At 45.2% G+C, this 15412-nt stretch overlaps 1 protein-coding gene across 6 annotated transcripts in view; it reads right to left on the bottom strand.

The window, feature by feature from the left end:
• Positions 1–12483, bottom strand: part of LOC140721850 (NACHT, LRR and PYD domains-containing protein 3-like) — a 32243-nt gene extending 19760 nt beyond the window's left edge. The window contains exons 1-3 of one of the 6 annotated variants that reach the window (XM_073036655.1): positions 12216–12483; positions 11373–11639; positions 3301–3420 (exon numbers count right to left, since the gene is read on the bottom strand). In XM_073036655.1, coding sequence (XP_072892756.1) covers positions 3301–3403 — 103 coding nt within the window. In that variant the 5' untranslated portion in view covers positions 3404–3420; positions 11373–11639; positions 12216–12483. Of the gene's footprint in view, positions 1–3300; positions 3421–11372; positions 11640–12215 lie in introns of those variants that run through there. The other 5 variants (XM_073036658.1, XM_073036656.1, XM_073036657.1 and 2 more) reach the window with 5 other exon arrangements.
• Between the last annotated feature and the right edge of the window lie 2929 nt (positions 12484–15412).

The following is a 15412-nucleotide window of genomic DNA, read 5'->3' as shown; positions in this document are numbered from 1 at the left end:
CTATCTAGAATTCTCTTAAATCGTACACAAACTCGCCACTTCCGCAGGCAGCGTGTTACACATTCTCGCCACAATCTATGAAGATGATCCAATTCTTGTTCCCCTGAAACATTTCGCCTTTCATCCTTAACTCATGAACTCTACTTCCAGTCTAGACTATTCATGTGTTTACACATGTACACAGTTGAACTCTGTAGTTAAGAAGGCATACGGTGTATTGGCCTGCATCAATCATAATTGAATTTAGGAGCCAAGAGGTAATGTTGCAGTTATATAGGACCCTGGAAAGACCCCAGTTGGAGTACTGTGCTTAGTTCCTGTGGCCTCACTGCAGGAAGGATGTAGAAACCATAGAAAGGATGCAGAGGAGATTTACAAGGATGTTGAGTGGATTGGGGAGCATACCTTATGAGAATAGTTTGAGTGAATTCGGCCTTTTCTCCTTGGACAGACGGAGGATGAGAGGTGACCTGATAGAGGTGGATAAAATGATGAGAGGCTTTGATCGTGTGGATAGTCTGAGGCATTTTCCCCAGGGCTGAAATGGTTGCCACAGGTTTAAGGTGCTGGGGAGTAGGTACAGAGGAGATGTCAAGGGTAAGTGTTTTATGGAGAGAGTGGAATGGGCTGCCGGCAACAGTGGTGGAGGCGGATACGATAAGGGTCTCCTAAGAGACTTTTGGATACATACATGGAGCTTAGAGCAATAGAGGGCTATGGGTAACCCTAGTAATTACTAAGGTAGGGACCTTTGTGAGCCGAATGGCCTGTATTGTGCTGTATGTTTTCTATGTTCCTATGTTTCTATCTACTGCCTTTCCTTCATCAACCTTCCTGGTACCTTCCTCAGAAATCTCTACAAGTTCAGAAGGACACGACATGTCATGACACAACCATGTTGTATATCCATAATCCGAGACTGTCCATCAAACTTCGATTACTTCGAGCACCATTAAACACATCTCCCATTACTGATGGCACGTCCACCACCCAATCTTTCCTCAGAATATTTCTAGAGCCTATCTCAAACAATGGAACAGCATCATGAGCCACGTTACTGTGCAGTGGTGAGTGTAACACTATTGCTGCATAGTTCATCATAGTTTGGAGTTCAGGTCCGGTTGTCTGTGTTCGTACGATCTTACTCGTGTGCATGACGGTTTTCTCTGGGTAATCCGCTTTATTTTCGCAATCTAAAGACGCACAAGTATTAGCTTTCCGGTTAGGAAGTCGAGGATCCAGTTGCAGAGGGAGATAGAGGTCCAGTTTCTGGATGGTTCACTCAGAAGTTTAGGAACGATGGTGTTAAATGCTGAGCTGTAGCCAATTAAAGCATCCTTACAAAGTTATTTATATGTCCAGGTGACTCAAGATTACGTGGAGAGCAGTGAGATCGTATTCGCCGCAGACCTATTATGGCGAACGGCAAACCTCAGTTCCTTGCTGAAGCTGGAGTTGATTCCAGCAATAACCAAACTCTAAAATAACTTCATCACCGTAGATGTGAGTGCTAATGGGCAACAGTCGTTAAGACAGCTCACCCTGCTCTTCTTGGGCACTGGTTGAATTGTTGACCTCTTGAAGCAGGTGGGAAACTCCGAACGCGAAAATGAGAGATTGAAAATGTATTTCAACACCCTCGTCAGGTTGTTGGCACAGGTCTCCTGAGCCTTACCATGTACCGCATCAGTGTCTGTCATCATGTAATTAATTTGCAAATGTTGTGTTCGTAACGACCCACATATTTCATCCCGTCTTGTGTTCCAGGTTCCAACAACCCTCTGCCTGAAAATTTTTTCTTGTAGTCCTCTTGAAACATTTTCCCTATTGCGCAAAATGAGAGTTTCACGCCCTTCATGGACCCTTAGCATTAACTAATGGGTCTCTGGACTTCAAGTTGGGAACTGCTCGGTCCTGTTCCTGTTCCAAAATTGGTCATCAGCAGGTATGCTGCAATGACCACCGGTAGCAGTCTGTACTGCAGGAGATTTCAGCTACTGTCCTGCCTGAGGAACAGGCTGTTCCATCGCCCCAGGGTTACAATCCGAGAGCAGTCTGCCTCCATCTCACGGTCCCTTTCACCCACCTTCCATTAACCTTTCCGAGTCTAATTTGATAATCTCACTTGCAAGACCCTATACTACACGAGTTGCCCAACGTCTCATTGGCAGACCCCACACACTCCCAGTGTCTCACAATATCTCATTCCAGGTACCCTGCCTTCACCATGTCACGTACTGTATCATCCTTCAGGACCCATACCCTCCCCAGCCATGTGCTTCCATAATCCCGGGACCTCGCTTTCTTCAGGTCAAACAATTCACACATTGATAATTACGCCATATCTGGGAGAGTTTGTACAATTCAACTTGCCTCCATTTCGGGTGGATGCAACTGGTCTGGACAGTGTGCAGGAGGGATTTACCGGGAAAGAGACTGTAAAATGGCACATGAGTTTTAATGCAGACAAATGTGCACGTTGGAAGGACAAATGAGGGTAATAATTACACAGTGAACTATAGGGCACTGTGAGTGTGGTAGGACGGGGGGGGGGTGGGGAGGAGATCTGGGATAATTCCTTGAAAGTGGTATCGCAGGTAGATAGTATGAAACCAGAGATTTTGGCACGTTGGGCTTAATAGATCAATGTATTGAACAGAGGAGTTGGCATGTTATGTTGAATTGTATAGAAAAATTAATGATTTCTAATTTGGAGCACTGTGTGCTCTTCTGGTCACCTAGCAACAGGACAGATATCAATATGATTGAAAGAGTGCAGAGAAAAGTTACAACGATGTTGCAAGGATTTAAAGATTCGAGTTAGAGGATGTTGAACTGGTTTTGAATCTAGTTTCGGGTGATATGGTAACAGTGTGGTTAGCAGAATGCTCTACAGCCACAGTGACCTGCGTTCAAATCCCGCTGTTGTCTAAGGAGTTTATATGTTTCTGTATGTGACCACACGTTTCTGGTTTGCTCCCACATTACGAAGATGTTTGTGCTGGTAGTTTAATTAGTCACTGGCGTATATTTGGCGGCGTGGACTTGTTGGGTCATGCCGGAAAGGAAGAGAAGGAGGGAGAAATAATTTTCTTGCCATGTCCACTGACTCCCGCTCATCTATTTAAACAGCTACATTTTCTAAAAATGTCCCGCAGAGTATTGAAACGTGCCTGCCTTTGAGAAATGTGTTCGCACAGAATGTTGTGTTTTCACCAATTTCAGAATCAACATGAGTTCTTAAGTAATACTTGAGTGACTAATCAATGTTTAATTTGAAATGATTTGCAAACTACTAACCTCCTCCATGTTCAAATCTTCTAGAGGGCTTTGATTTTATGGCACGATTAACTTCCCCTTGCGATAAGTTTTCTCGCTGAAACTTAGTGTATATTCCTCCCATTTCAGTTGTTTTGCTGCCTTCAAAATAAAAACCCAGGTTAAAGAGCAATGAAACACACTATTGAAGCTTCAGCAAATATATAAACCGTATGATCATATGAACAGAATTAGGTCATTCAGCCCATCGTGCCTGCTCTGTCATTCCACCAAAGCTGATTCCGGATCCCATTCAACGCCACACACCCGCCTTCTCGCCATATCCTTTGATGCCCTGACTGATCAGGAAACGATCAACTTCTGCCTTAAAAATACCCATGGACTTCATCTCCGCCTTAGTCTGTGAAAGATCAATCCACAGATTTACTACTCTCTGGATGGAAGAAAAAGAAAATCATCCTTACCTCTGTTCTAAACGGTTGCCCCTCAATTCTGAGGCTGTGAACTCTAGTTCTGGATGCCCCCGACATAAGAAACATCCTGTCCACATCTACCCCATCTAGACCTTTCAACATTCTGTAAGTTTCAATGAAATCCTTCCACATTTTTCTACGTTTAGGGAGTACAGACTCACAGCTGTCCGAGAGCCTTCCTGGGTTCTTTCCTCAATGTTATCTTGCCTTTCCTCGACTCCATAAGTACCTCAATTTTCCTACCTGCCTACACCTGTTATGCATCTATTTCTTTCTATACCAGAGCTATAATATTTAATTACTTAAAATATAATATTATAATATATTTTATAATTATTTTATAATTAATTTATAATTTTTCTAATTATTTAAAATATATTGTAGAGATATATATAATATTTCTATATTATAGAGCTTGTGTAAACATCGAACTTATCCATCACACAACTCCACCTCTCTCAACATAGCAACCCAGATGCAGGGAGCAGAACTGTAACCAGCTTCTGTCTCTCTCTGTTAAAGGCACAGTTCATGTCCGTCACACCTCCCTCCAAAAGAGAACATTTTGATCAAGGAGCAAATTTTTTAACTGTAGATTACAACACGTAAAGCAATACATATGTAACTACTAGGAAACACATTACAGAAGCGTATGTTCAATCCTATCCGGGATTGGAGACCGGGAAACTTGCGAGGTAAACACCTCCGCTCTGGAATACCAAGACCTGAAACCACAATCCCACAGTAGATTTGTTCAGTGACTTCTGATCATCCATGACGAACACCCAATAATTCTGGCCTCACTCACTCGTCTTTGACTCCTCTCCACCGATCTTCACCCTGGGCTCTTCTCCATTCCTGTCCGTCACCCCTCCCAACTCGCGCCACTCTCCTCGCCGCCCATCAACCTCGCCGTCCTTTCTCGTTCTCCCCTCTAGTGCTCACCGTCCTACCCCTCCGCACCCCACACCTTCACTCCTTCTGCCCCAATCTTATCTCCCTTATTGCTCTGTTATTGATGTCATTCTCACTCGCCCGTCTTTCCTCGTCGCCCAACTAGGTCACACATCCTCCTCAATGTACAGCCCATCGCCTCTCCCTACTCACCGCTGATCTCACTCATCCCTCCCTCCTTGCCAACCTAGTCACATCCCTCCTACTCGCTGCCCCGCTGGCACACCACTCCTTCGACATCCCACTCACTCAAACTCTCCTCGACACCATTTATTCCATCTTCCCCTCCTACTCTCCCTAATGCTATCTCCTACTCTGTCACTCCTCACTCTCCCCACCTTTACTCCTTCCGCGCTCACGCTCCTCTCTCTCTCTGCCACTTTCCTTCACCCCCCTCCTATTCAACTTCCCTCGCTCTACGCCTCCCAGTATCCACTCAATATCCATCCATCCCTCTCACTCCTTCTCTCAGCCTCTCAGTCACTCTCCCCACACTTTCTCTTCTCTTTGTTCCTCCCACTCTTTGCCCCTTCTTTCTCTCTCCGCACTTCTCACCCTCTGTCCCTCTCACCCATCTTTCTAGACTTCTCTCACCCTGCCTACCCTCTCCCCATATCTCTCCCCCTCTTTGGCCCTCTCCCCCTTCTTTCACGCTCCACGTCTCACTCTCTTACTCCCCCTCTCTTGCTTTCTCCCCTCATTCCCAATCTTTCACTTCCCCTCTCTCTCCCCACTCTTTCTACTTCCCCCACACAATTTCATCTTCCCCCTCTCCATCTTCCACACACTCACCCTGCCCTTCCCTTACCCTGCTCTTCGCATCACTCTCCTCCTTCCCCTCACAGTCACCGCCTTGCACTCACCCTTACATTAATAGCAGTTACAAGTTTCGTGGGAACTGTGACTACGAACGCTGAAGTTTCCAAACCCTAGGGTAATATTCTTTAATTTAAAGGCACGGACTGGTTTATTTGAAGGTATCTTGAAAAATAGACAATAGACAGTAGGTGCAGGAGTAGGCCATTCGGCCCTTCTAGCCAGCACCACCATTCACTGTGATCATGGCTGATCATACACTATCAGTACCCCGTTTCTGCCCTCTCCCCATATCCCTTGACCCCGCTATCTATAAGAGCTCTATCTAACTCTCTCTTAAATGAATCCAGAGACTTGGCCTCCACTGCCTTCTGGGGCAGAGCATTCCACATATCCACTCACATTTTCACTCTCTGGGTGAAAAAGTTTTTCCGCATCTCTGTTCTAAATGGCTACCCCTTATTCTTAAACTGTGGTCTCTAGTTCTGGATTCACCCATCAGCGGGAACATGCTTCCTTCCTCCAGCGTGTCATATCCCTTAATAATCTTATATGTTTCGATCAGATCCCCTCTCATCCTTCTAAATTCCAGTGTATACGAGCCTAATCGCTCCAATCTTTCAAAATATGACAGTCCCGCCATTTCGGGAATTAACCTTGTGAACCTACGCTGCACTCCCTCAATAGCAAGAATGTCCTTCCTCAAATTTGGAGACCAAAACTGCACACAATACTCCAGATGGGGTCTCACCAGGTCCCTGTACAGCTGCAGAAGAACCTCTTTACTCCTATACTCAATTCCTCTTGTTATAAAGTCCAGCATGCCATTAGCTTTCTCCACTGCCTGCTGTACCTGCATGCTTGCTTTCATTGACTGATGTACAAGAACACCTAGATCTCGTTGTACTTCCCCTTTTCCTAACTTGACTCCATTTAGCTAGTAATCTGCCTTCCTGTTCTTGCCACCAAAGTGGATAACCTCACATTTATCCACATTAAACTGCATCTGACATACATTTGCCCACTCGCCTAACCTGTCCAAGTCACCCTGCATTCTCATAAGATCCTCTTGACATTTCACACTGCCACCCAGCTTTTTGTCATCAGCAAAGAAAAGTAACTGCAGATGATGACAGTTGAAGTAAAAATAAAATTTTGTAAACTCACAGCAAACAGGGCAGCAAATGTAACTGGTAACGTTACGGCTTCGAGACCCTAGGTGATGTTCTTTATATCACGTTAAAGGCTCTATCACTCTACACTGCAGCAGAAATGGTTACAGACAATATTAAAGTGACTTTGTCCACACCTCAATGAGAAAAATTTGTCGAACCGGTTCCACTTGAATTCAGCAGTTGTGAGGAAAGTGGGTGCGACAGTATGCAATGACGTCAAACGCTGTTAGACTATTCTTGGGGAAATGGTGTGTGACTCATTCAACTTTTGATATTTCCTGTTAAACGAAAGGGCGGGGATGAAAAGACACTGGAACGTTTCGCCTGGGACGCGTTAAATTTGGGCAAGAAGGAAAAGGAAACTTAAGTAAATCTTCAGATGTTACGGTAAGACAAAGCACATGAGGAGTATAAAGACACCAGAAAATAACTAAAAAAGGGAAATACGAAAGCTAAGAGGGGTCATGAAAAATTCTTGGCAAGTTGGATTAAGGAGAATCCTAAGGCATTCTATACATTCATCAAGAGCAGGAGGATAACTAGGAAGACCATTACTACGCCCCATCCTAGGACATTGAAGGCATTACTAGTGTCCCTTACTGAGACTAATCCTGGGGCTGTTACAAGGTAAGAGCAAGGGTACTGGGAGAGGACCCACAAGCAGGACATAAACACATCCTTTCTTAGGTTCAATAAAATAGCGTTTATTACTCGCTACACAGAGATCTGGGAAATCAAGGAGGACAAAGAGAAACACGAACCTTGGACTAGGAGACTAGGGACTTGGATTGCCGTGGACCTTGGACTTGGAAACTGGGAACTTGGATCGTCGCGGCCATGAGAGGGACCCTGAGGACTGGGACTGCCGCTGACCTAGGAGACAGGGAACTTGGACCGCCGCGGTCCCTGGACCTGGAGTCTGGGAACTTGGATCGCTGCGGACCTTGGATCGTCGCGGCCATGACTGGGACCCTGAGGACTGGGACTGCCGCTGACCTAGGAGACAGGGAACTTGGACCGCCGCGGTCCCTGGACCTGGAGTCTGGGAACTTGGATCGCTGCGGACCTTGGATCGTCGCGGCCATGACTGGGACCCTGAGGACTGGGACTGCCGCTGACCTTGGAGACAGGGAACTTGGACCGCCGCGGTCCCTGGACCTGGAGTCTGGGAACTTGGATCGCTGCGGACCTTGGACCTGGAGACTACGGCCATGACTTGGAGACTAGGACCTTGATTCGCCGCAGCCAGAAACGTGGACACCAAACACAGGACAGGAACGTCGAGCCAGGACTCCGCCTTCAACTCAGGCACCGAGCCGGGACTCTTCTTCGAGGGATAGACACGGACACTGGGCATGAACGTCGAGCCAGGACTCCGCCTTCAAATCACCCCTGGCAGTTTGACCTTCCCCGGACCCACTCTGACGAAGGAAGGCGAATTGCCGGTACTCCGATGCGGGCGAGATAACTATGGCTTGTGGTAGCGACGGCGATTTGCTAAGGCTTCTAAACACTCCTGCCCCGAACGGCTAAAGCCAAGGGATGAAAAGCTGCCGGTTCGGGTCGAGAGTAGATTATCATAATGGCCAAGCTCAAGGGACACGTGAAAGGGAACAAGGAGTCAATGGTCCGGATCATAAAGCAACCTAACTAAATTTAAAGGGGAACCGATCCGGACCATGACAGGGGCACTAATGACATTGTGGGAAAATATTTGTGTTTCCATCGATTTCGGAAGAGTGAAGAGTTGGTGGGTGCTGTCGTCACACAGATTTAGAAGGGATTTCAGCCACTCCAGAAAATAACAGGAGTTGTGTTCTATGAATGCTTCGGAGATGGGGTCATTTTTGCTGCAGTTTGAAGTTTTCACATCCCTTAAAAGGATAACAATAATAACAGTGCCCAATAAGAGCAGCATGCGCTGCATTAAGGGACATAGTCCATTGTACTCACAACTACTGTGAAAGGTTTGCGATGGCTAGAATTGGCTCTACTCTCAGCAAGGACCTGGGCCCATTGCAATTTGCCTGTATCCACAATGCCATGACCGGGCTACTGATAACCGGAGGCCTCGTGACTCAGCCCCATACTGTCTGATCCCGCGTCCAAAACTATGGAGCCACTCACAATGTTTCTTATGAATCCGAATTTGTTGCACAAAACGAGTAAACCCAAAATAACTGTTTCCCACATAGGTTTATAACATACACTCTAAAAAGAAATGTGACAAATTGCGATAGCCTTGGCAATTGACTGCAAAAATTCAAAAGCTACTTACCGTCAACCAATCGACATATCTTATTTTGTGTTCTATGACACTGTAACCACAACAACCACAAAATGCTGGCCGAAATCATAGGCCAGGCAGCATCTATGAAGCGGAATAGACAGGCGTCCTCTCCATAGATGTTGCCAGGCCTGCATTTCCCGTGTGAATCTCTTTTTCCGCATCTGCAGAATCTCTGGTGTTTACCATCGCCGTAGCTCCCTTTTTCCTGCTATTCCCTAAAATCACACATTCTGCATCACTACTACCTGTATATCTCAATTAAAGAACATTCGGATTCCTTAGCTAACATCCCCGCCGATTTTTCCCCTTTGACCTGCTGTTCTTTCACAGCACCGTGTAATCTGTAATAACGAGCAACTGGACCCAGTCATCTTACAGTCACATCTCCATAGCGCTATTAGGCTGGCCTCAGATTTGATGCTTTCGGAGTAGTAAAGAAAACAATATTAAGGTTTTCTTATGGATACCAGAAGGACTTAGACAATGGATATCATTTACTTGGATTTTCCGAAGTCATATGATAGGGTGCCACACATGAGGCAGGTTAACAAGATAAAATCCGATGGCCTTACAGAAACTATACTGGCATGGAGACTGGAATGCCTGACAAGCAAGAGGCAACGTGTGGGAATAAAAGGGGCCTTTTCTGGCTGCTGCCGGTAAGTAGTGGTGTTTCTCAGGGTTCAGTATTGGGCCCGTTGCATTTCACATAGTTTGTCAATGATTTAGATAATGGAATAGATGGCTCTTTGGCAATGTTTGTGGAGATACGAATGTAGATTGAGGAAGCAGGTGGTGCTGAGGAAGCAATACAATTGCAGCAGGGCTTAGGCAAATTGGAAGAATGGGCAAAAAGTGGCAGATGGAACACACTGTTGGAAAATGTATGACAAAGCATTTTGTTAAAAAGAACAATGGTGCATACTATTATCTAAATGGGGAGAAGTTTCAAACATCAGAGGTGTAGAGGAACTTGGGAGTCCTCGTGCCAGACTCCCAGAAGGTTAATTTACTAGTTGTATCTTTGGGAAAAGACAAATGCAATTTTGGCATTTATTTGAAGAGGAATAGAATATAAAAGCAAGATGATTATGCTGAGCCTTTATAGGACACTAGTTAGGACGCACTTGAAGTATTACCAACAGTTTTGGACTCCATCTCTCTGAATGGATGTGTTGTCATTGGAGAACGGGTTAACATATGAGGAGCGTTTGGCAGCTTTGGGCTTGTATGGTGGAATTTAGAAGAATGCGTGGGGATCTGATTGAAACCTGCTGAATGCTGAAAGGACCTGATAGGATGGACGTGGAGGGTATGTTTCCGATGGTGGTGGTATTCTGAACTAGAGGGTACAGCCTGAAAATTGAGGGACAACCCTTTAGAACAGAGGTAAGGAAGCTTTTATTTTGCAGAGAGTAGTGAATCTGTGGTATGTTCTGCCACGGACTGCAGAGAAGGCCAAGTTCGTGCGTATATTTAAGGGGGAGGTTGTTCGTTTCCTGATCGGTCTGGGCATTAAAGGATATGGCGAGATGGTAGGTGTATGGGGTTGAGTGGGATCCGGGAGGAACCATGACGGAATAGCGGAGTGGACTCGATGGGCTGAATGGCCTAATGATTCTCCTCTCTCTTATGGTCTAATGGTCAGAGGTTTAGGGGCTTAGAAATGCTGGATGTGGTGATAAATTGGCTTCGCCATCGGCTTCGCGAGAAAAGCCAGCAAATGGTAAAAGATAGTTTAACCTTCTGACTGGAGAACAGTGGGTGGTGGGATGCCCCAGGGATCGGTGCTGGGTCCATTGTTGCTTATCATCAATGCTAACGGTCTGGATGATATAATTGCTGCAATGTTTGGCTTCGGTTCAGCGACAGGTAATTTACATGTGAGATGGCCCGTTCGCATTAAATTGGTTTACTTTAATTCTAGTCAGATCGTTTCTGCTGAACATACCGCGCAGAAATTGACCACTCAGCCCAACTGTTTTCTATGTATGGAGGCCTTAAGCAAAATCAAAGTCTTTGCTTCTACATGACGTTGAAGATATCAGCTCGAAGCATTCACAATCAACACAGTCACATAGAGGAAAGAACATGCATTCATCGGAAATGACAAGTTTGGAAACGCGACCCTTGTTGGCAAAACAGCTTTTCGCATGCTGGCTTTGAAATCGTAACCATTTGTTCGAGAACTGTTTTTAACCTGGACATAAATTGTGGAAAATCTCACACGTGCAGACGGTAAACTGCAGGATCACTAACCCCACCACCGTCAGAGGCGGGTTACAATAGAAATGATGACTTCTTGATCACTGATCCAAAACACAGATAACGTGCTCATTGGAAATAAAGTTTCGAAATAAATCTCGGAAGCTTAATTAGTCTCACCTCAGTTCACCAAGAATGTTCTGTTTCCGTGTCGATATATTTTCAAGTCGTTTTCTGCGAACTTCATCCCAACCAGTCCAGCGACAGATATATAGTAGCTGCGGGGGAGGGGCCGGTGTTGTTGTTCTGTGAGACTCACAGCGCGATTTTCCGTGTGCAAGCTACTACCTGTCCACAGGGCGGATTCTCTGCTGAAACCGAACAAACCAGTTCGACACTCTACTTCAGCTGTGCACAAAGGTGGCTTAATGTTGTATTTAAGTATTTCTGTTACAGAAAAATAAAACGATAAACACCCGTCGATACAGAAAAGAAAGCTCCCCAGTGTCTGCAACCTGAATGACTACTTGTTACAATTGCAACCAGTCAGATCAGTATTTAATTTTAACCCCACTCCTTTCATTTGTAGTTTTAATGTCATTCTTTGCGATTTAATTAAATAAATTGCGTTGTGGCATTCTTCACTGTGACATTCCGAACGATCGCCCTGTTATTCTGCGTAGTTAGTTTTTTATTTTGTGTGCGTTTTTGTGTGTCTCTGTGTGACTGAGAGAAAGAGAGAAAAAATCTTAGAAGGGACCCTGCCCTGTCCCGGGGGACATTTTTAATATCATTATCCGTGCGCAAGGTTCATCTGCAATGACTCAGTAGAAACCGCCCTAGAAAATATGTATGACTGAAGCGAACGACGTCGTTTCCTATAATACAGTTGGTCAATAATTAATTCGTTAACATGAACGTGTCAGAGCTCCCTTCTGCCCTTGTATTTCCTCTAAATTCCCACAAGAAACCAAGCCCCGCTGTAAGCGCCCACTGATTTGCAGAATCGGAGATAACTTTTACCTCTGATGTTGATACCGGACGGTGTTCAGTGCTGTCCCGGATGACAAATGTGCCGACCATTCACCGAGATTTCAGTCTGTGCTGCTGCTCCCGATGCTGTTGGGTTAGAGTGTCAGTCACTCATTACAGATAGACAGGTCCCGACGAGCTGGGGTTAATGTTCTGGTCCCAGCCTGGTACAGGCCCGTCAGCGGGAGGAGAGGGGGCTAGGAAAAATGTACCCACACAAACAGAATTACAGAGGCTGTGTGAACTCGCTGTCGCAAGTAGTTTCTGTCTGGACTTCCGTGTACATCTCTCTTTTCCTCCTTATTCCCCCGACGCAACCAGCGGGCGGAGCTTCTGTTTTATTCAGCCAGTCCCAAGGCAGTGAATTTGATCCAGCCGGATTGAGGGACTGTGTGAGAACGGGACTGTCCAGCGCAGGGCAAATTTCAGCTCAGGCACTCCACACCCGTCACAACTATTTCGGGGTCAAATTATTTAAGGCGTGACAGAGCGGGGAGAATGAATGAAGAAGGAGTAGCGTTACCAGTCAGAGAAAATGTTGCGGTAGTGCTCCGTCAGGAAAAAATAGTAAACGCGACTAGTGAGGCGTTCTGTGTGGAAAAGAGAAATAAGAAATGTATGGCCCCGTTAATGGGACTATATTCAAGACAGCCCAACAGTCCTAGAGATTTCGAGGAACACATTTGTGATTTTAACTTTCCACATAATGACTAGGAATCCAGGATTGTAAATGGATTAGGTGGGATAGAGTTTGTCAAACGTTTTAGAAGCGTAGAACGTGGAAACATAGAAAACCTACAGCACAATACAGGCCCTTCGGCCCATAAAGTTGTGCCGAACATGTCCCGTCCTCAGAAATTACTAGGCTTACCTATAGCCCTCTATTTTTCTACCATTTCAACCATTTCAGCCCTGGGAAATAGCCTCTGACAATCGACACGATCAACGCCTCTCAACATCTTACTCACCTCTATCAGGTCACCTCTCATCCTCCGTCGCTCAAAGGAGAAAAGGCCGAGTTCACTCAACCTATTCTCATGAGCTATGCTCTCCAATCCAGGCAAAATCCTTGTAAATCTCCTCTGCACACGTTCTATGGCTTCCACATCCTTCCTGTAGTGAGGCGACCAGAACTGAGCCCAGTACTCCAAGTTTTCTTCATCGGTAAGCGGAAATCACCACGAGCGAGTGTGAAATACTGAATCTGCAATCAATCAATGGGGCAGGGCAGGAGACAGAAATTTGTGTATGAGGACACTTTGCATCCACTGATCACAATGCCATAATGTCCACGTAAATATGCGGAAATTTAGGCCTGCCCCGTGGGTTGGGATTCTAAATTGGAGAAAGCACCATTTTGATGGTACTAGAATTGATCTGGTAAGTGTGGATTGAGACAGGCTGCTTTCTTTAAAACTGTACTTGAAAGATGTAAGGCCTTCAAAAACGAAATTTTGAGACTACAAGCTTTCAAATGCCTGTCAGAATGAAAGGTAAGAATAGCAAGTGTAGGAGTCTTGATATCCAAGAGATATTGAGGCACCGATTAAAAGAAGAAAGGAGGTGCATAGCAGAGAATGGCAAGTAGGATCAGATGAGGCCCTTACGGAGTGTAACAAGTGCAAGAGAACGCTCAAGAAGGAAATCCGGGAGGCTAAAAGAGGCATTAAGCTCCTCTAATAGACAAGCTGAACGGAATTTTTGAGGATTCCACAAACATGATCCAAGCAAAAGGATTGCACTGGATAAAGTTGGACCTCTGGAAGACCAGAATGATAACCTGGTAAAGTCTGAGGTAGCAGTATTTCAATAGAGTAAGGGAAATTACAGTGTTATAAGAGAGGAATTGGCCGATGTAAATTGGAAGGAGTTGCTGGCAGGGATGTCAGCAGAGGAGCAATGGAGTGCGTTTATGGAAAAAAATGAGGAAGTTGCAGGACATGTTTACAGTATTCCAAAAATGAAGAAATACGCAAAAGGCAAAATAGTGTAACCGTGGCTGATAGGGGAAGTCAAAGCTATTGTAAAAGCAAAAGAAAGGGCATACAACAAAGTAAAAAAAAATAGTGAGAAGGTAGAGGATTGGGAACTTTTTAAAAAGCTACAGAGAGCAACTAAAAAAATCATTAGGGAAAGAATGAAATAGGAAAGAAAGCTAGCAAATAATATCAAAGTAGATAGTAAAAGGCAAATGCCATGATTGCATTCATTTCAAGAGGTCTAGAATACAAGAGCAAGGATGTGATGTTGAGGCTTAACAAGGCCCGGGTGAGGCATCGCCTTGAGTATTGTGAACAGTTTCGGTCCCTCAGCTTAGAAAGAATGTACTGGTATTTGAGAGGTAAAAGAGGAGGTTCACAAGGACGATTACAGGAATGAAAGGGTTATCACACGAGGACGGTTTGATGACTCTGGGTCAGCACTTGCTGGAATTCAGAAGGATGAGGGGGCGGGGAATCTCATTGAATCCCTTCGAATATTGAATGGCCTAGACAGAGTAAATGTGGAAAGGACGTGGGAGAGTCTAGGACAAGAGGACACAGCCTCAGGATAGAGAGCCACGGGGATCGGTGTTTGTCGATTGTTGTTTGTCATCTTTTTCAATGATTTGGAGGATAATCTGGTTTAATGATGAGCAGATTTGCTGATAGCACCAGGTTTGGGGCTGTAGTGGACAATGAGGACGGCATCATGGCTTGCAGAAAAATCTGCATCAGCTGTAAAGATGGGCTGAAAAATGGCCGATGGAACTTAATGCAGAAAAGAGCAAGGTTTTGCACTTCTCTCAGACCAACCACGGTCATACGGTGGTGAAGTCTATTTTGGAGAATTATGTGCAGTTTTGGTCATCAAACTGAAGGAAAGGTGTTAACAAGGTTGGAGGAGTATAGAAAAATATACAAGGGTGGTGCAAGCTCTGCGGGAGCTCAGTTATAGGGAAAGATTGAGCAGGGTAAGACTAGATTCCTCAGAAAGTGGAAGATTGAGGAGAGGTTTTATAGAGGTATTCACAATTGCAAGGGGCATAGATGGGGTAAATGCAAGCAGGCTTTTTCTACTTAGGTTGGGTAGGGCTACAATCAGGGTGAAATGTGAGAAGTTTATGGGGAACGTGAGGGGAAACATAGAAACATAGACAACCTACATCACAATACAGGCCCTTCGGCCCACAATGCTGTGCCGAACAT

This window comes from Hemitrygon akajei, unplaced genomic scaffold, assembly GCF_048418815.1.
Source record: "Hemitrygon akajei unplaced genomic scaffold, sHemAka1.3 Scf000063, whole genome shotgun sequence".
Lineage (NCBI taxonomy): Eukaryota > Metazoa > Chordata > Chondrichthyes > Myliobatiformes > Dasyatidae > Hemitrygon > Hemitrygon akajei.
Note: the sequence above shows the minus strand (reverse complement) of the source record. Positions and strands in the feature narration are given on the sequence as shown.